General features: G+C 42.7%; 1 protein-coding gene across 3 annotated transcripts in view; it reads right to left on the minus strand.

Annotated features, from left to right (window-relative positions):
* Positions 1–16,250, minus strand: part of PUS7 (pseudouridine synthase 7) — a 32,597-nt gene extending 16,347 nt beyond the window's left edge. Inside the window, exons 1-7 of one of the 3 annotated variants that reach the window (XM_048501812.1) lie at positions 16,094–16,250; positions 15,490–15,519; positions 11,819–12,238; positions 9,264–9,348; positions 9,057–9,158; positions 4,023–4,167; positions 1,251–1,268 (exon numbers count right to left, since the gene is read on the minus strand). In XM_048501812.1, coding sequence (XP_048357769.1) covers positions 1,251–1,268; positions 4,023–4,167; positions 9,057–9,158; positions 9,264–9,348; positions 11,819–12,207 — 739 coding nt within the window. In that variant the 5' untranslated portion in view covers positions 12,208–12,238; positions 15,490–15,519; positions 16,094–16,250. The remainder of the gene's footprint in view (positions 1–1,250; positions 1,269–4,022; positions 4,168–9,056; positions 9,159–9,263; positions 9,349–11,818; positions 12,239–15,489; positions 15,520–16,093) is intronic. The other 2 variants (XM_048501811.1, XM_048501813.1) reach the window with 2 other exon arrangements.
* Between the last annotated feature and the right edge of the window lie 4,571 nt (positions 16,251–20,821).

The following is a 20,821-nucleotide window of genomic DNA, read 5'->3' on the forward strand; positions in this document are numbered from 1 at the left end:
CTATCAGGTAGATTAGGCTGAGATTATGACACTGGCCCAAGGTCACCCAGCAAGCTTCCTTGGCAGAAGGGATTTCCCATATACTAGCAGCTAGTCCGTCCGCTAACTACTAAGCCACACTAGCTCTTAAGGATTTTAAGAGCAAGTTCATACATATATAATTCATTTAACAACTGCACTTCATGGTGGAGATACTTTCTTCCAGGGAAAGGAGATTTCCCCTGCTGGATGAAAGCATCTCTGCTAGTGGAAAAGAGGATCTCTGGCATTTTACCCACTATTGTTTTGTGCACTTCAAGCCAGCTTGGTATACTGACCAGAGTGTTGAACATGGATATGACAAGCCATGGTCAAAACCCCACTAAAGTTCACTGGCACTACAATTCTATGCACACTTACTCAAGTACAATCTCACTGGTTTAAACTGGTTTAAAGTAACTTGGCAGATGACTGCACTGTGGGTGACTTGTAACATTCTCTCTCCCCAGCTTAAGGAAAGTGTCCTAAAGCAGGAGTCCAGTTAGAATGGTGACAAGGAAGCAACAGTTATTCGTCATGCTTTCCTTATCTGCCAGGCTTCGTCTGAAAACTTAAACCATGGGTAAAGCTTTGCCCACAAAACGACACACAAAACCCACTGTAAAAGTGGGTTTACAAGCCATGGTTTCACATTAACCATGGTTTACAGTACAGTTCTAAGCAGAGTTACAAATCCATTACAGCTTAGAAGGGTGCTGTTCTGTTTAGAATGGCACTGTGTTGCATCTGCCCTCAGCAGTTTCTTTCAGAACATGTGACATTTACCAGGCTTCGTCTACTGTTGTTTTGGGTGTAGAGTACAGATTTTGTGTAGAGTACAGTTACAGCCTTGGCTATAATCCACAAAGTAGAGCTGGAGAATTTGGATTAATGCCCAAGGACCTTGGATATTTCCTAAAAGAAGCTCTAAGAATTTCACACCACCAGGAATCATAAATGGCTATCTGTCTTTATTGTTACATTATTCGAATTAGGGATCAATCTGACACTTGATTCTCTAACGCAGCTTAGTTTATGCTAAGCCTGAAGTCCTATGCAGTTACTTAGAAGCACGCTTCATTGGGCACTTTAGAATTTACATCTGAGTAATTGGAATACCCAAGTGTATATTTCCTGCTAGAACCTCCAAGTTCTTCACTAACTGGTCTGAATTATTGTCCATTGGATAGGCATTTCATTTTCTCCAAGCATGAAATGCCAACATCGCTTACCTGTTGAAGTTCTGACCTCTGATCACATGCATAGGATAAAGAGCATAAGAGAGCAATGTTTATTTGTTTTGTTCTTGAGCTACCAAGGTGCTTCAGATGGAAGCATGCACATTTACTGGTTAGATCACACTTTATGCCAGTACACATTGGGAGCATTCCACAGTTAATGGAGTGACTGACATCTCTTTTAGGAAGCTATGCAATGGAATCGTGCAGAGGACGATGTGAACAAATGGCAAGTTTCAGCTACGGACGTAACAAACTACACTGAGAATTGCGACCCAAGAAATAACCACAGGTAAAATTGTTCAGGTGTTCAGAATCAAGTTGTAAGTCCAATTCAAACCTGAGAGCCTAATTGGGATTCAAGGGCTATGGTAGACAGTCTGCTGAGTGCCACCCCCCACCCAACCCTAGTCACAGTACAAAAATCATCCCTGCAAATACTTACATATTATGAGGAGTGGAGATCATATGCATTGAATAACTACAGTTCAAATGAATTTGATATATCTGAAAATTACAGACATTCTGAAAGACCCTTGCAATGGAGATACACCCCGTCCTAAGAAGTTCTTCATATCCTATATTACCAATTTAGCAAAATCATCTGATAACCCAACACATGCATTTGTCTAGAACAGCCAAGCAGGGCAAGATGGAGAAAATGGGTTGTCTGAAGATTTCTTTTGGACCTGCTAAACATGCACGTTCCATGCACAACACATGCAAATGTGGATCATCTTATATAGTCAATGAACTACACATACACACAATAATGTTTTCCAATATATTTTGATATAATATTTTACATTATATTTATATGAATAAACAATCGTGCAGTCCAAAAAAGGTTTCCAGGTTTGTCTTTTTATTTTAAGTTTGGCAATGAAGCAGAATATTACCACTCTAGACAATATTTTAATTCCATTAGAACTACTAAGTTATTTCCTACAGTTTCTAACCAACAATTAAGTCTCCAGACATTAGAAGGCATCAATGCTGATCTCCAGCTGGCAGAAAGTTTCACAAGAGGATGTTTCTTCTGGTCAGTGGCTATCTTAGCCTAATCTAGGAAGCTGTGCTTCATGCTTCAAGCTCGACCCTCCCGTGGAACTGAACTCGGTTAGATGGAAACAGCTAAGGTATGACCTCCGTAATAAACAATGAAAAGACCAGACCAGAAAGGTTGAACAAAATCCAATACCATTTACTGTTAGATGATGTGTGGGAATGAGGGAAGAAGAAAACCCTCTCTTTTCTAACAAGGTACCAGCGATATTTAAATGTGAAAATGTGGTCAGTGGAGCTTGCAGCCTGGTGGGGGAAAAGGCATCAACTCACAAATTATTTATGGTATCTCCTTATGGGGTTTTCAGGGCAAGAGATGCATAGAGATGGTTTACCACTGTTTGCTTCTATGTAGCAATCCTGGACTTCTTTGGAGAACTCCCATCCAAGTACTAACCAGGGCTCATCTTACTGGGGTTCCAAGTTCTGGCTAGCCTGGGCCATACAGGTCAGGGTGGCAAATAGCACAGCAGCATTTAAATGGCCTTTGATTCTGACAGTTGTCTGGCGACTATCGCTTATGTAATGAAGATCTCTTGGACCTCTCTTTCTGACAACCAAGGGTCCCACAATTTAGACTGGCTGCTATGACAGAAAGGCTTTTCTTGCAGTGACAGCCATAGCTTTTTTCAGATCTGGATACTTAATTTTCCTTTTGCAAGAACTTCCAGCACAGGTGGAACTAGGGGGGAGGCAGGACAGAGGGGGCAGACAACCCAGGTGCCATGTGCCTGGGTCATGTGGGGGCAGAACAAATTTTGGCCCCCTGCCCCCTTTTCCCTCCTCCTGCACCTGGGTTGTCTGCCCCCTCTGCCCTGCCTCCCCCCAATATAACGAGGTTGCAGAAATGTTGGCCCAGATGCCCACTCATGAAAGCAGATAGTGCTCCTGAAGATAATCTAGCATGAACAAGCACCCAGAAATGAATTTATAGTATCAAATTACACGCACTGCCATTACTTGCACATAGCATAAAAATCAAGCATCTTCAACGAGAACTATTTTCAATCTCCTTCAAGGGACACTTCTTAAAAGTGTTTGAAATAAGTCAGGAGCCTACACTTTTATGCCAATACTTTTTCAAAAGAAAAATCAAGTTCTGATGTAACTACCGAGTTTAAAATCAATTAGCCTTTTTTTCAATTGCTAACCTCACTGTACGTTCTGCTGAGCAGTAATAAAGGGCTATTTGTGAATGCTGATCATATAATCCCTGAAATTTGTTTAAGATTAGATAAATGCTTTGTATTTTCATTACCTTCGGGGAGGGCGGTATACAAATACAATAAATAAATAAATAAATAAATAAAATTAAAAAATAACCTCATCAAGTTACAAGTTGAAGATCAATATGAATACGGGACTCAAATGAAATCTATTTTATATCCTTCATATGTAAAGTTCACAAAATGTCATTTTTCCCTCATGTGCCAATGGATTTTGTCCACTTGGACAATAAACAACAATTACCTTATCAATGATTTCTGTCAAAAGTCAGTAAAAACAGCATTAAATTGTCCCTTTGCGCTACACAAGATGCAGCAAAAAGAGATTTTAAATCTGTTCCAAGACTCCCTGCTACCCTACACTATTTAAAACACAACAAAATCAACCTCCACATGTGCTATAGTTGTGATAATCTCAATACACTACAGAACAACTTTTTTTCAATTCTGAAGTAAAAGCAAAGGTTAAACTCACTTGCAAGTGCCTTTTTACCAGCAGCATGGTAAGCAACAATATACTTTTTTCCATCCCGGTCTTCTGTTTTAGTCTCTAGTCCTGGAAACAGGGATTTCACAGCCTGGTGAATCACCGTTCTTTTTTCCTTAGTGTCTTCAATGACCTAAGCAACAGAATTGTTTAACAAATAAGAATGAAGGCAAAGCTTTATGCTTGTTGTGAAGAAAATGTTTAACTTAGCAGAAGAGTAGCCATCTTTGAAGGTTTTGGTTCTCAAAAGAAAATGTTGTTTTCTGGCTTCTTCTAGCCTTCTCAACCTGCAGCTGATTAAGCTTGTTAGCAGAAGGCCAGCGAGGCCCAGCTGCAACTGTTGATCTAATGGTCACATTCCAAAAACCCTTTGAAACCATCTTCGCCTGGTAACTATAATAAGATAATAGTAACAGTTGCTGCAAATTGGCAAAGTAATGTGATTGGTGTACATGTCACCTGATCCCAAGATCCCTCCTATAATTGTTGTCCAATATTCATACTAAAAACTCTTTTTTCCTCCTGCTTATATTTGATGATGCCATCATCAACTTTATTTGCTCTTTGCTTGCTCCTTTGGAAACAAAGGTTATGCTACTACCATGGATTATTTTAATGTTGTTATTTTATTGTTAGATTTCGTTTTGATGTTATTGACTTTATTTCCGCTGACCCTATGTTCTTATTGGCAATGACATCTTGTTTGTTGAGGAGTGATTGCCTCACATGAAACTAAAAGATGTTTTATTAAAAGTATTGGCTCTGAGTGCTTTGTGTTAACCAAATCAGGATTCATGCAGTGGCAAGGAGTACCTCTTGCACCACACTTGTCAAAATGTATAATCATAAAGCGATGGATATCTTCTGCTCTTGATGCAGAAATTCTGAAACAACTCCAATCAGGTAGTCAATCATCAAGCCCAAATGCAACATGAATGCTTCCTGACTGCCTAAGGCAGAAAAATATTTCTAACACCAAGCCCAACAGAGTGAGGACTTGTGGGTTCAGTGGAAAAGCAGGTGATGGGGATGCCAAGTTTAAACTGGTCCCCCTATCTATTCCTTTAATATCAGTTACAGCTAAAGCAATGATCAGGCTATGAAAAAGCTTCAGCTGCTCATTTCTGCATAGTAACCTCAGAAGCCTCCACCCTTTGGGTGCTTCTATCATTTTGCAGAATGTGCAAAGCAGAAACACTCAGGAGGGCACTCTTATAAACAGCAGTGTAATGGATCAGCTCAGCAGATTGCTTCTGTTAGGAAGTTTATTGTAATATATTGCAATGTTCACTATATGTACAACCTTCCTTTTTACTTCCATTCAGTGTCTTCTTCCTTCATATATGGTATAACCAGTGAAACTAAGTGGCTCAGAAGCCATATTTTGTTTTATAACATGCCACCAGTCACCTTCTGAGCACTGTTACCTGTGATACTTGCCCCATGTTCCAGGAAACTGGACAGTTACTCTGGACATTGGAAATATTATTCAGCATTACTGTGGACCCAGGATAAAACGGTTTTGCTTCTATACTGCAACATGACTAACCTATAAGAATTGTATCAATATTGTAGAGATGCAGGGGTGTCTGTGTCTGAGGTTGGGTCAGTATATGCAGCTGAATGAGGTTGTGGAATGTAGCATGTTTATGGGAATGCTATCTCATAAAACAAAACTCCCAGTAGTGAGGAAAGGCAACCCTAGATGCTCAGAGGGCAACTCTGGTCATTAAAAGGGCTACATTATCTATTATTGTTTGTGCCTGTTTGGAGTGGTGCTCAGAGTATAAGTAGCCTTGTGACTTAGTTGGGAAAAAACCTTGCAAATGTGATGCTCACAATTCACAGAGTGAGTACTACTGCCAAGATTTACTGCCTGCATTGACTACTTTGTCACCTTAGACAAGTTTCTATTTTTGTTTGCTGGCACTGTTTTCCAGTTCTTCAGTCCTAGCCCCACTGAATTGTATTATTACAGGTGTTTGCCACTTGGTTGAGTGGTTTTTATCATGTTGTTGTAACTCCCCCTTGAATTTCAGTGAGAAAGGTTGGATATAAATGAAGTTAATAATACTCTTTATTAAAGAGATAGGACATATTTTTCCTGTTTGGCAACTTTAATTTTTGATGGAATCATCAACAGACCTTTAGCTAAAATGCCAAACAATGCATTCTCTGCATTGTCGAAGGCTTTCACAGCCGGATTCAACTGGTTCTGGTGGATTTTCCGGGCTGTGTGATCTGGTAGATCTTGTTCCTAACGTTTCGCCTGCATCTGTGGCTGGCATCTTCAGAGGTGTATCACAGAGAAAAGTTTGTTTTACACTGTGTCTAGCAAGAAGGGAAAGTTTAGTGGGGCATATTGTCCATGTCCCAGTGTGGGGAACCAATCAGTAAATGTTCGGGTGGAACCTGCTATGCAAAGGTGTGGTTGGGTGCATTGTATTGTGGGTGGGGTTATCAGTCCATTTTTTAAGTACTGGTAGCCAAGATTTGTTAATTTTCAGAGTCTCTTCTTTCTTGTTGAAGTTGTCTTGGTGCTTGTGAAGTTCAATGGCCTCCCTGTGCAGTCTGACATAGTAACCTTTCCAATTGTCCAGTATTTCAGTGTTCTCAAATAAAATGTTATGTCCAGTTTTGTTTAACACATGTTCTGCAACTGCAGATTTTTCAGGATGGTTAAGCCGACAGTGTCTTTCATGCTCCTTAATATGGGTCTAAATGCTGCATTTTGTGGGTCCTATGTAGACCTTTACACAGCTGCAGGGTATGCGAGAGGAACAAGATCTACCAGATCACGGCCACACAGCCTGGAAAACCCACTACAACAGTGATGGCGAACCTATGGCACGGGTGCCAGAGGTGGCACTCGGAGCCCTCTCTGTGGGCACGCACACACAGAGTTTGTCATGTGGGGGGTAGAGTTCGTCATGTGGGGAGCCCCCCCCCCCACAACTAGGCTGGCCTGGCCCACTGAGCCCGATGTGCGCACACTGCAGTGAGTAGGGGGGACACGGCTGGCGGGCCTGGTGCCTGTGCTCCGGGTGGCTGCTGCCCGAGAGGGGGGGCGCAGAGGAGGCAGAGATGCTAGAGAGGCACAGATCAATGCATGCAGGACTTGCTGGACAGGGCTGGCCCCTGCTCAAGCAGGTGGGGCGGAGGAAGAGGGAGCCAACATTTTTTTTCTAAACAAAAACCTCAGCATTCAGGTTAAATAGCCGGGTTGGCACTTTGCGATAAATAAGTGGGGTTTGGGTTGCAATTTGGGCACTCGGTCTTAAAAAGGTTTGCCATCACTGCACTACAACCAATACGTTCTCTATTTTTTAAAAACTACAAAACAGCTGTTGGAGGGCTTACCGGAATTTCCATGTTTAGTGCTCCAATCCTAAACACCCTCATTAGGAAGTAAGTGCCACTAAACTCATTGGGATTGACTTCTGAGTACACATGCTTAGGCTTGCACTGCCAAGCTCCACAATATGGGAGTAGAGTTTGAATGGATCCCACAGCAGTAAGACAATTTAAAACAGACATTGGTAGCAGATTCAATGCTTGGGATCATCAAATGGCAAAATATCGTATCATATAGCAATAATTCAGTGACTGAAAATTCCTAAATGTGCCAGCTATTTAAAGCAGTTGATATAATCAGCTATAAATCTTATATTTGCAATATTAAAAATCAAAAAAGCCAAAACAGCTGCTGAATGTTATCAATGGTATTTCAATGTGACATTCGACTGAGTGCCTTCAACCTAAACCAGGGGTAGGGAACCTGCGGCTCTCCAGATGTTCAGGAACTACAATTCCCATCAGCCTCTGTCAGCATGGCCAATTGGCCATGCTGGTAGGGGCTGATGGGAATTGTAGTTCCTGAACATCTGGAGAGCCGCAGGTTCCCTACCCCTGACCTAAACATTGACCATATCTGCAATGCTTACTGTAAACATGCCTCTAAATGGCAGCCACAGATTTTCTCCAGCACAAACAACATAACTATATCATTAAGGTACCCAACAATGTTGGTCTGACACATGAAAAATTGTGGTGCAGCAGTCAGTAGTCATCAGCCTAAACACTCCTTGGCTGGACAATGACGTACAAATGGAAAATAAAAAAGCATATTTCTCACAGGAATAAGTCCATGGACCGACGAAGGTCAATTCTCTGAATTTGTGAAATGATGAATTTAGCCATCAGAGAGAGGAATTTTTAACTTGAGGACGATGATCTTCAGAAAATTCTTCTTATATAGGGGTAGCTTTCCTTACAACCACTAGATAACACCACCCAGTCTGATGTTTATTGACACTATCTAGAGCTTAATCTAAAATTAATCTTCAGCTGTCTTCTGTTCTCTGGACAAGGGATCTATGAGTTCCATTTCCAAGGACGTATTCTGCACTCGACAAGTAATTAAATTGTGAACCTCATTACCACTGGATATGGACAGATTCATGGAAGAGAGGTCCATCAATGTCTACTAGCCACAGTGGTCAAACGGAACCTCCATATTTAGTCGCAGCAAACCTCTGAATACCAGTGCTAGGAGGCTGCATCAGGAAAAGGCCTTGGCCTCTATACCTTGCTTGAAGATCTTCTGGAGAAATCAAGCTAACCAGTGCATGTAACTGGATGCCAGACCAGATGGATCACTAATCTGATCTAGCAAGGATCTTCGTACTTTCTTATTTAATGCTGGGGGACATCGGATTACCTACTGGCTTTTATATGCTGAAAGGCAGTGTGACCATTATTTTTTTCTCTCTGTCCCAACAGTAGAGTAGACTATGTAGTTAAAATGGCTGGTAATAACAGGTGAGCAACACTAAAATGGTGTGGGGGTTTTTGGGGAGGGAGGGGGTCCAGTCCTGCAAGTCCTCACCTGTAGCATGAACTAGTATAGTCTAGGCAAAAAAACCCTGCATTTATTTATTTTACAAGCGTTTGTGTCCAGTAGTTATACAAACCGACTCAAAAGCCTTACTGTTTACTTTATACATTGTTTTGACAGTTTACCTCAATAGCAACACTGGCTTCTTTATTCTTAAAAAGCTGAAGGTCCTCTAGCTGCTGTTTCTCTTCAGCTGACAACACAGCAAAGATCTCTTCAGGTGGATCCTAATAAGTATGATACATAACAGGATGTAATATAAATCTGCATTTACATCCTGCTTTTAATACTTTCATTAGTTAGGGAGATTATGTGAAAGGAAAAAGAATTACCTCATCAACCACTGGTACAGAGAAGTCATCTAAATGAACAACACGGCCATCTTTTCCAATCTCATTAACAACAAAATCGGAATATCTAATAAACAAGACAAACAGGTTAACAGAGCTCTACAACCATTTCTGATAAGACATTCTACTTTCAGAAACATGTCCTGAATGCAAACGTGTGTTCAGGTCTGAGTTCTATCAGATCAGTTCTCTCACACCATAAATCTGCTTTTCTGTTTATTTATTTCCTAATAACATGTTGCTCAAGGAACATAAAAATGACTCCCTCCCCATTCTGATTTTTAATCATTCTGAAGCATTTATTTATTTAAAACATTCATGTCCTACCATATTGCCTCAGACTCAAGGTAGCTGACAATGCAACGCCAGAACGCCAAAGAACAATTAACAAGATATTTGAAATTACAGAGTAAAACATACTTGAGTTAAAAAGCACAGATTACAGATTTAAAAGCACACAAAACAAAAACCACATAATTTAACAAGGGGAAGTCAATAAGTTCTATCTCTCTTGCATATGCTATGAAGTTTTTAAATGCTCTACAATATCAGCAACCCTCATTAAGCAAGGATCCAGCTGGGATCCAGCTCAGAAATCCTTGGAATAATTTTCCCGCTCAGTTCCTGCTATTAACTATTACAAGGGCACCAAACTAGATCATGATTAATACACAGAATGTAAAATTTCCAGAAATTTGGAAGCCATGGAAAACCTTGCCTTAAAATCATTTAATTCATTCTAAATAGGAATTTTTCCACGTTCCTCAAAATTTCTGTTTAAAAATTGAAAGGAAAAAACCTTAAGAAAATATGGTTGTTATAAACCTTCAAACCTCTATTCATACAAAGTACAGTTCCCAAGTAAGTGTCTAGCTCAATTCTATAGAAACTAAGACTGCAATCTCAAACATATTTACTAAATCCCACGTATCTAAATAGGATTTACTTTTGAGTGTACATGCTCAGGACGGTCCTTTAATTCAATCTGCCAGGTTTCTCAATAAGGCTATACCATGACTTCTGCCTAGTTAAAAAAAAAAAGAACCCATCTTACTAACTTGGAGCCCCGTCCGGGGGGCGGGGGCTGAATCCACCAGTGGAAATGCCCTCCTTGGGGCACTTACACAGGCAGAGGGGTGAAACCGTCAGCTGTGCTTACCACCGATCTCCCCCAGCGCTGGGCTGCAGAACAGGACGCTACACCAGAATCTCAGTGCCCATGAAGCTACCAGTGCAGCAGCAGCCGTCCAGGGCATGGCTGGGGGGACAGCTGACATTAGTTGGATTTCTCCCAGCCATTCATCAATTTATGCCAGCGGCGACCAATTTGTTTCATGCTGGCAGCGACTAATAAATCCATTCAGCCCCATAGAGGCTTCTCAGTGGTAGGAGGCTGTTCTGGTTTGCAGACCTCCCCATGCAGCTGAAAAGCCTCTCTGGGAGGGGCAGGGTGATGTGGTTATGGTGCCAGTGGCACCACCTGCCTTGCCGCTTGGATGGGGCTATTGGACTCCCCTAAAACCTGTAAACACAAATCAGCAGACACCTAGTTTTTCAGACAGGTAAATATTAGGAAAGGAATGTATATTAGGAAAGGAATGTATATACAAATTAACTTCAAAGGACCAAAAGAAACTTTCTAAAATATACACACACTGGTAGATAAATTGTTCAATACAGATTCTTGCATTATACTGTTCTGATAACTATACTAGCATTTTGCAAAGTCTAAGAACAAGAAAGAGTACAACTTTCTTGTATATAGGATGAGGGCAACTAATCAGGAGTGAGCAGAAGCTGCAACAGCTAAAAAGATTCAATTCATCCCAAGGCAACTAGCTTGTATACTGCCTTTGGCATGGAGGGCCTGGTATGTCCCCACCATCTTTGCTTAGCACAGCATCGTATATACTAAGACAGTTGTCCTGCTATGGAGGTAGCAGAGCCCATGCAGTATTTACCCAGCTCACCTTGGGCTGCTTTACACATAATAATCGCATGAAGGGAATGTTTATAGGAAAAAAAGTCAAAGCAGTAAGAATGTTGAGAAAATGGATAGAGGGAGCTTTTTTCTTCTCCCATAATAATAGACAATTAAGAAGCTGATGAGCAGTGGGTACAGGGCAGATGAAAGGAAACACTTTTTTACCCAACAATTAATTTGTGGGGTTCACACTTGTTAGTGAATCTATTGATGACCCCGAGCATAGATGGCTTTGAAAGGAAGTTCATTTCATGGAGGAGAGGTCTATCAGCAGCTACTGGTCATGGTGATTAAAGAGAACCTCCACATTCAACGGGATCAGACCTTTAAATACCAGTGCTAGGAAGCAACAAGGGAAGGCATTGGCCCTGTTTGCCAAACCTCCAGGAACTGAGCTTCATGATCAAATCAGAAGCAAGCAGAAAGTAAGTAGGAGAAAAAACTAGCTAGATCTGAAATTTTGAAATCTAGGATCCTGCTCAAACTTATGTGGCAAAGTTCTTTGTAGCTGAAGCCAATCCATGGGATCAGTTAGTAAAACATTGATAGTTACCTCTCTTTCAAGATTCCAGAAAAGCCTTTGTGAGAACTAACAAACTTGGTGATGCCAACATCAAGTTCAGTCAGGCCATGCTTCATCATGTCTGCAAAACTCTCTGGGTCTCCTTCTTCATCACTCATTTCCAATTCTTCTTCTTCTCCTTCTTCTTCTTTACCTTGGTTTGTTCTTTCCTCCATCGCGTTAGTTTCATTCTTTGAATCCTTAACAGCAGGTTTTCCAGGCACCTCCAGCTCTGCCTCAACCGTAATAGGGTCAGGACTCTGCCTTCCTTTGAGGGGATCTTCTGAAAACCTTGGCCTTTTATTTTCATCAGCACTTGTCTCATCATCCTCAGAAAGAGGACGCTTCAGAGACATGGTAGCCATTCCCCCGGCTTCCATTTGTAAAGCATAAGAAGTGTAATACACTGTTCTGCAAAGGGAGAAAGAGAACTAAATAACTAACTAAAAAGGTTTTCCCACACTTTTATATTGTAATAAAAGTAATACATGATGTTTATGAAATAGTTTAACAGACCACCACAAACACAAAGTAGCTTTTTTAGGGGGAAAAATTGGGGCTGCTCAGATATCAACATAGACAAATTTTTAACAGTTAATATAAAAATTATTTATAAATTATTGAGTGGCATAGTGGTTAAGAGCAGGTGCATTCTAATCTGGAGAAACCAGGTTTGATTCCCCGCTCTGCCGCTTGAGCTGTGGAGGCTTATCTGGGGAATTCAGATTAGCCTGTGCACTCCCACACACGCCAGCTGGGTGACCTTGGGCTAGTCACAGCTTCTCGGAGCTCTCTCAGCCCCACCCACCTCACAGGGTGCTTGTTGTGAGGGGGGAAGGGCAAGGAGATTGTAAGCCCCTTTGAGTCTCCTACAGGAGAGAAGGGGGGATATAAATCCAAACTCTTCTTCTTCTTCTTCTAAGTGCCATCTCAATAGAAATCTAGCGGTCAGATGGACACATATTGATCATAAGAATGAAAGAGACCTTCTTTACATTAGACAATGTATAAACACTGCCATGTGAATTGAGCTTCAGGATATTTTTCCCCATATTCATACACTCAAAATCCCCACATGCTGCATTACAGATCAAGGCTGCACCCATGCATGTCTGAATTACCACTCACCTCCTCGGTTGTCTCATCTATACATGACTATCCAGTTGAAGATTATTTCAACTACACAATGATGACATTCTGTACAATGACATATGTAAGCAAACTCAGTTACCCATCATTCTCGAAGTAGTTTATCAGGTATGCATGGGCTGCTTTCTGAAGGAACAGTCTCAGCTTCCCCAGTGCTAGCAATACAGAATTCCCACACCGTCCTTGGGTCCCAGCCATCTATCCTATTTTTATCCCACTCTTCAAGAGCTCAATACAACCAAGACATATGAATTAGACTAAGAAAGAGTGGGTGGAGCCAACCCAGTGAGCTTCGTGGCAGTACTAGAACTTGAAGGCTCAGGTCTTCATCCAACTCTACCCCAGCCAAGAGGTATGTTTGAGTCACCTTGAAAAAAACACAGAGAGCCAGAGGTTGTTCCACCTCTCAGGATTCTCAGCATTCTTCCAGCTAACTGGTCTAGCAAAATGCTAAAGCATCATAAAGATTCAGTGATGCTGCTATACATGGTTGTTTCCAGTTCTATATTAATTATACTGGTTATTTTTCTGTAAAAATGTCACTGGCCAGGAAGACAGATACAACAGCTTAGGGCAATAAAAGACAAAATAACTTGCGATGTGGTAGAACAGCTTCTGGACTGTACCACTCCAGCCTAAACAAAGGAGGACCGTATGATTCCTCTGCCCCTCCTTATGCAAAGAAAACTGACATGTCAGGGAGATGGTTGTCAGAACTCTCTCTAACACTCTATGTGCAGGAATTTTCTCTCCTAACCCTGACCATTCTGTCAGACAATCTGCCACCCACAATCTGAAGTGGTACAGTCAAGGAACACTTTTAAAACATGACAAATGGGTTGTGCTACAAGCACTATTTCAGCTTCTGATCTTTCTATGGACATTTTATCTTGTGTTGTAAATCGTTTCTGTTTATCATCATCAAATTTTACTGAGTTGGTTTTGTTATCAATAGCTGCGAAACTCTTACACAAATGGAAAAGAGAATGTGATCAGATCAGAGTTTAGCCAAGCTGCCGAAGAAGAAAAATTTAAAATCTGGGAAGGTGTCAGATTATCCTAAACTACTCATTGACTAACACCTGTTATCTTTACAGAACTTTCATCTTTAAGTAATGAGCAAATACCCTGGTTTCAGTTCTTACAAATATTATTATGTGAAGATGAAATAATAATTCAAGGTTTTTAAAAAAAAAATTAGCTATAATTTTCCCTATAGATTAGCAAAGATTTATCAAGGGACTAATGGGGATTGTTGGGTATGTGGATCTACCAATGCCAATTTTATAAATATTTGGAGGAAGTATAAGAGAGCAACAAAATTTTGGAATATGATCACTACACCTATTTCTTAAGTTCACAAAGACAGAATTATCATTATCCCGGGGGGAGGGGGAGACACAGGTTGGTAAATTATGTAGATCTCCTTTCCAAAGATGCTTGTGAATTTGACATTAATGCCATAACAGCTGCAAGGTTAATTTTTTTGCTGATAATTGTAAGAACATAACTGCAAAGAAGAGCTGAGGTACCATAGTTAGTGTGCCAAATTAGAAGCTGGAAGACCTTTTGAATCCCTGATCTAACATGGAGGTTTGCTGGGTGACCCTGGACCACTCTCAGCCTAACCTACATAACATAGTTATTGTGAAGATAAAATGGAGGAGAATGATGTGAATCTCCCACTGGATGCAAAAGCATACTAAGCAGCCGCTGAAGACAGAATACAACCCGGATAGCAATCCTAACAAGTTCTACTCAGAATTCTACTCAAGTCTTTTTGATGGGGCTGACTTCCAGATCAGCGTTCTGATGATTGCAGTATGACTCACTTTTTCGACTGGGGTACCTGTGCCAACAACTTCAGTGTCCCACCATGGGCAAGCAAAGGCTCTTTGAAAAGGGCAGAAAAATATTAAGGGCAACAATAAAGGTAAATAATAAAATATTAGCAGTAATAAATACTTTGGGGATCCATGTCTGTCTCTGTTTCTTCGTAGCAATAAAAAAATACTTGCACAGTCCCTGTTTTGTTTTAAGGCAATGGGCTAATTCTTTTATTAATAATTCTTTATTGATCCTGCCAAATAATACTAAAGCACTAGCAAATTAAGGGTTGTTTTACATATGGTGATAATGGGGGGGCATACACTTGATACCTGAGAACATTGTGCTACTTGTGAACTTGTTATCAAACAGAAATGTTCCAAAAAACATACACACAATGAAAGTAGGGAGGGCCCCCACTGTATCAGTTCAGATTCTTAAGATTAACAAGAGTGCATCAATCTGCCCTGTTCACCTTTGACCTTCAGGACAATGACAGAGTCCAACAGGAAACCTATTTACCTTTATAGAGAATCCACATTCATGTTTATTAAATAACTTGTGGCTGTTCAACATATACTGTGCTAATCAATATAACACTACATTGCTATTCAATATATTTAAATATGCCAAAGAATGGGGCGGGGGGGGGAGGTTGAGGGAGGAAAGCCCCAAAACTTTTTTACCTTGAGTTTTATCTCTCTGCGTCTGGGGCCCTGGAAGAAAGTTCAGTGTACCACATTAATACAGAACAATGTACATGGTACATGAACACCAAGTCATGCGAGAAAATATGTTTTTAGCAATATTTCTCAATTATCCCCCAGGAATCGTTAGAATATAACATAGTAAGCGTACCCTTTCCACTTAGGCTGGTGAACAGGCGTCCCCAGTCCCTTCTGAAAACCCACACAGAATTCATACATTTGGCCCATTTTCAATTTGAGCTGGGCTTCCGTACCGTGGCACACAGAAGCAGCAGGCTGGCAACACACAACCCAACAGCACAGATTGTGGTGATTGCATCAGTCCACGCATATGCCCACAGGGAACTGAGGCGGAGACTTCTGTGTGCAAAGCAGGCGCCCTACCCGCTCAGCCACGGGCGCGCCCTATAAGTGTACATAATTGGGGGGGGGGGGGGGGGGGGCGATCTTTAGCTACACCCAGCTTTATGTAGCCCCAGAGCGGGAAGCGCCAACCCTGGAGAGGAGCGGCGCGTCAGTTCTGCTTCCTCCTCCTCTTCCTCCAGGGCGACACCAGCAAGGGCACTGCCCGAAGGGTACTTACCCGCAGCCAGCTTAGAACGCGAGTGGGAGCGAGCGAGGCTCATGGAGCTCTCTCCGGCCACGTGCCCGGCCTCTCCGACGGCCCAGAAGGAGCGGCGAAGGCGCAGGGGGCGGCCTCGGCGCCTGGGTGTGAAGCGCTCGGGCTGTTCCGGGGCATGGCGAGCGCATGACGTGCGTCCTCCGCGCGCACTGGGCGAGCCTCGGGCGGGCGGCGCGGCTGTCTTCCTGCTTTCTTGTTTCGTGCGGATGTTATGGCTGCACAGGAAGAGGACGCTCTGCGGCGCCTTAGGGCGAGGGTGTCGGGACTGGCTACTTATGCACCGCCCGCGCGAATCGGGCTTCTGAAACGTTTGCCGCAGTAACATGAACTGGACTCTCCGGTGACCCAGTTTAAAAATCTGCACGGTTTTATTCCAGCAGCACTTCCTCAGATAGACAGAATAGTGGAATAACTCTTTCTGTTTAGCCACTCTGCAACTAATAGTGCTGATTGTAAAACACGGCTTTGCCCTTAGCATCATGCACCAAAAGAAAGAAGAAAAAATCATTGTTTTAACCATGGTAGGTTCCGCACAGCAAATGTATAACAGGTTTCAGACGTAATAAAGGAACCTATTTTCCTTTCCCCGTTCATACATGTGACGGGCAGGCAGCGATTGAAGCCCATGGGGAAAATCCTGGTTGGTTTTGCACTTTTGCATGGAGACGCCAAGGGGGGGAGACGCCAGGGGGGGGGGGTGTCTCCGGTTCAAACCCCCCCCCCCCCCGGTTCACGTCCGAAGCTCCACAAACCCGTTTGTGGGTTTTTAAAACATTTTAGTGTTTTTCGGTTTTTGGCCTGCAAGGGGCGCATTGTTTAGGCTCGCTAGCAGCACCAAACTCTCAGGGATTGTTTGGGGGAATCTCCTGATGGTATTACCCAGGTTTGGTGAGTTTTGGTTCAGGGGGTCCATTGTTTCCAATGGGAGCTAATAGAAGATGGGGGCTACACTTTTGAGGGTCCATAACTTTGGACACCCTGAACCAAACTTCACCAAACCTGGCAGGTATCATCAGGAGAGTCTCGTATTGATACCACCCAGTTTTTGTGAAGTTTGGTCCAGGGGGTCCAAAGCTATGGACTCCCAAAGGGGGTGACCCACCCTCCATTGTTTCCAATGAGAGCTAATAGAAGATGGGGGCTACACCTTTGAGGGTCCATAACTTTGGACACCCTGAACTAAATTTTACCAAACCTGGGAGGTATCATCAGGAGAGTCTCTTACTGATACCACCTAGGTTTTGTGAAGTTTGGTCCAGGGGATCCAAAGCTATGGACTCCCAAAGGGGGTGACCCAACCTCCATTGTTTCCAATGGGAGGTAATAGGAGATGGGGCTACACCTTTGAGGGTCCATAATTTTGGACACCCTGAACCAAACTTCACCAAACCTGGGTGGTATCATTAGGAGAGTCTCCTAAAGATACCCTACAAGATTGGTGCTGCTAGCTTAATAATTGCACCCCTGACAGCAGGCACCCCCCAAATTTCCCCAGATTCTCCTTTTAAATCTACCCCCTTCAGCATGGATTTACAGGGAGAATCTGAGGTCCTCAGTTTATAAGAAGAAGAGTTTGGATTTATATCCTCCCTTTCTCTCCTGTAGGAGACTCAAAGGAGCTTACAATCTCCTTGCCCTTGCTCCCTCACAACAAACACCCTGTGAGGTGGGTGGGGCTGAGAGAGCTCCGAAAAGCTGTGACTAGCCCAAGGCCACCCAGCTGGCGTGTGTGGGAGTGCACAGGCTAATCTGAATTCCCCAGATAAGCCTCCACAGCTCAGGCGACAGATCCGGGAATCAAACCCGGTTCCTCCAGATTAGAATGCACCTGCTCTTAACCACTACGCCACATTGAAAGTGATGCTGTTTCAGGGTGGGGGATAATCCTCCCCAAAACAGCATCACTTTCAATGTTATTTAACTGGGGACCCCAGATTCTCCCTTTAAGGTAGATTTAAAAGGAGAATTTGGGCTCTCTAGTTTAAACACCATTAAAAGTGATGCTGTTTGGGGGTGGATTCCAGCATCACAGCGACTGCCGAGTGGGGGGGGGGGCTCAGATTTTGCACCGGGCTCCATTTTCCCTCTATGCCTCTGCCCAGAGGGGAGGGCAGAAGGAACTGCTAGCTGCCAGCTGGGAGCCCAGCTGGTGGGGGGCAGGGGAGGGCAGGGCGGGGGAGTCTGCCATCCCCGACCTTGGAGAGCTGTTTTTATAAGTGCTAGGCCGGGGCGGGGCTTGGGGAGGCGTGGCCATGCCCTAGGGGCAGGTGGGGGTGTCCCCACCCCCGCTCCCCCCATAAAAAATCTATACCTACGTCCCTGGGAGATGCTTCTCTCTTTTTAAATTTCCTGCAATACATGCATACAAAAATGAATTCCCGCAATCAGGTTGATCATCCCACAATCTGATCGGCTGCACTACCTGCATAGCTAGGTTGAGGGAAATAAAACGGGCCAAACTTGTTTTGGGGAGGGGGCCTATGCCAAGTCCCACCTCCCAAACAGTTTGTATTGCGCTCTACGCCCATTATATTTGCCCTGTGTGGAATCTACCCCTGACAGTTATAGTTTGGGGACGGGCATAGACATCTCAGTTCTGGGGATATGGACACAGGGCTTGACTGGGTTCCGGTTCATACTTACTCATCTATAGTAAATCATTGCGACATGGAATTATTTGTATTTCCGAAAACCATACACCATCAACAATTAATTGTGGAGGTTTTTTAATCACTCAAACTAGTTTGAATCTCAGTCAAAGAAAGAGAACTCTATCAGATGAGAAGAAAGATGTCATGAACTCCTTCACTGAGACAATTAGAGTAAATATTCCATTTGTGTATGAAAGGAAATATTTCATCCATCTCTATCTTTTCCTCACAACAGTCCTGTGAGATAGGTTAGGCTGATAGGGTGCCAGGGTGGACCCTTTGCCCATGCCTGGGGCAGGCTGGTAGTCTAGGAGACAATCAGGCAAGGTCAGCAGGAGGTAATTAAGTGACCTGGCTGCTTGGTAATTATATTTTGCAGTCTGGAAGATTTGTATTTGCTGATGGAATCACATTAGAGCAAAGTGGGTGCTTGGCTTTGCAGGTTCCTGTTCCAATGGGTAAGCATCCCATCAGTGACTCAGTCTCTCACCCTTGGCTTTGGCCATTCATAGGCATAGCCTGAAAAGAGGCTTGACCTGACCTCCAAAGCAAGGCACTGCTAGCTTCTAACATTGACTGCCCAGGCACATTTAGCCAGAACCAACTCTTGCCTTGCCCAACTCATCTACAATGCTCAGCTGGGGTTCATTCACAATTTTACACTATTAGAGAGAGTGCTATCTAGCTTCCCCAGGGCCATGTTCAGTACTCCCAAATGTCTGACCAATGTGGTTTTAAGACAAGAGACCAGGATATTGAAAGTTGAAACACAGGCGTGGAGATTGTCAATAAACTATTGTCTGAATATTCATTTAAACACTCATAGGTTATTACCCCAGTTCTTGCTGGCCACACCCTATCCATCTTGGTTTTCCAGGGCAATTCAAAAGCTTAGGATGATTGGGCTGGATCCTATGCAATTATTGGAGCTTGGTTGGTGTAAAGTCACGTACCTGATTTTTCAGCATCTTAGTGACTTCGATTTGCAATTTGAAATTGCTCTCCTCCCTTTTCTGTATAGAAATCTTGAGAGGATACTTCTTCCTCTCCCTATTTATCCTGTATTATACTGCCTAAATTTCACTGGGCCTTTTCCAGAGCATGCTTTGATGCCTTCCCCTCAGCTGTACAATCTGGAAGATTTCATCATATGCCGCTTGAGTCACATCATTGAGTCGCATCATTGAAGGGATATAGAAACAATAACACATATTCTTCTCCATTGTGAATTATACATTGAGGAAAGCAAACAACTGATTTCCCCACTGTTAAATGAATTTACACAAACTCACACAACTGATACAGATCTGCTATTGACCAAAGTTTCACTCGAGGTTAAGGATGCTAATATCTCCTATGCTGTGACAAAATTCTGTTCATTTGTATATAAAAAATGTAGTCTTCTGATAAACAAGAGGGCAAGTGTCTTATCATAAAGGATCCTATTTATTTTACTGTGGTTGTTTCCATACTTTGTAAACTTTGTAACTAATCTGACAAATGTTTTGTGTGTATGTAATAGTTATGTGCTTTCATTGTTATGTATTATACTGCTGATCTAAGATTGTATTTGTTACATTTGATTTGATTTGAGCCAGGATTGAATCTGGTCAGACAGCACAGAACTAGTATGAAGGTCCAGATAATATTCGCCCCAGATCGATAGCTAAAGATAAAGTGGAGATAAGACCATTTCTTTTTCTAAGACAGGGTCCACCAGGATGCAGTAAAATGCCATTATCAGTATCCCCTCTGTGCAGGCAAACCATAATTCTCTCAATCCATTACTTACATCACCATTTGTGTTACATTCTTCAGTCCAACCACTGAGGCCTTCTGATTGCTAGATGGATTGATCTTTCCCTTCCCCCCTCCCATGCTTTCTTTCTCTCTTGTTCCTTCATAGGGCTTTTCCCCACTTACCTTAAGCCCCGCGCTACTTGAGGATAGTAGCGTGGGATCCCCCGGCACTCCCCATGAGAGGGGCGGCGACAGCGCAGCCACCCCGACGCTGCCGCTGTTGCGCCCCCTCAGCGCG

Source organism: Sphaerodactylus townsendi, linkage group LG06, assembly GCF_021028975.2.
Source record: "Sphaerodactylus townsendi isolate TG3544 linkage group LG06, MPM_Stown_v2.3, whole genome shotgun sequence".
Classification (NCBI taxonomy): domain Eukaryota; kingdom Metazoa; phylum Chordata; class Lepidosauria; order Squamata; family Sphaerodactylidae; genus Sphaerodactylus; species Sphaerodactylus townsendi.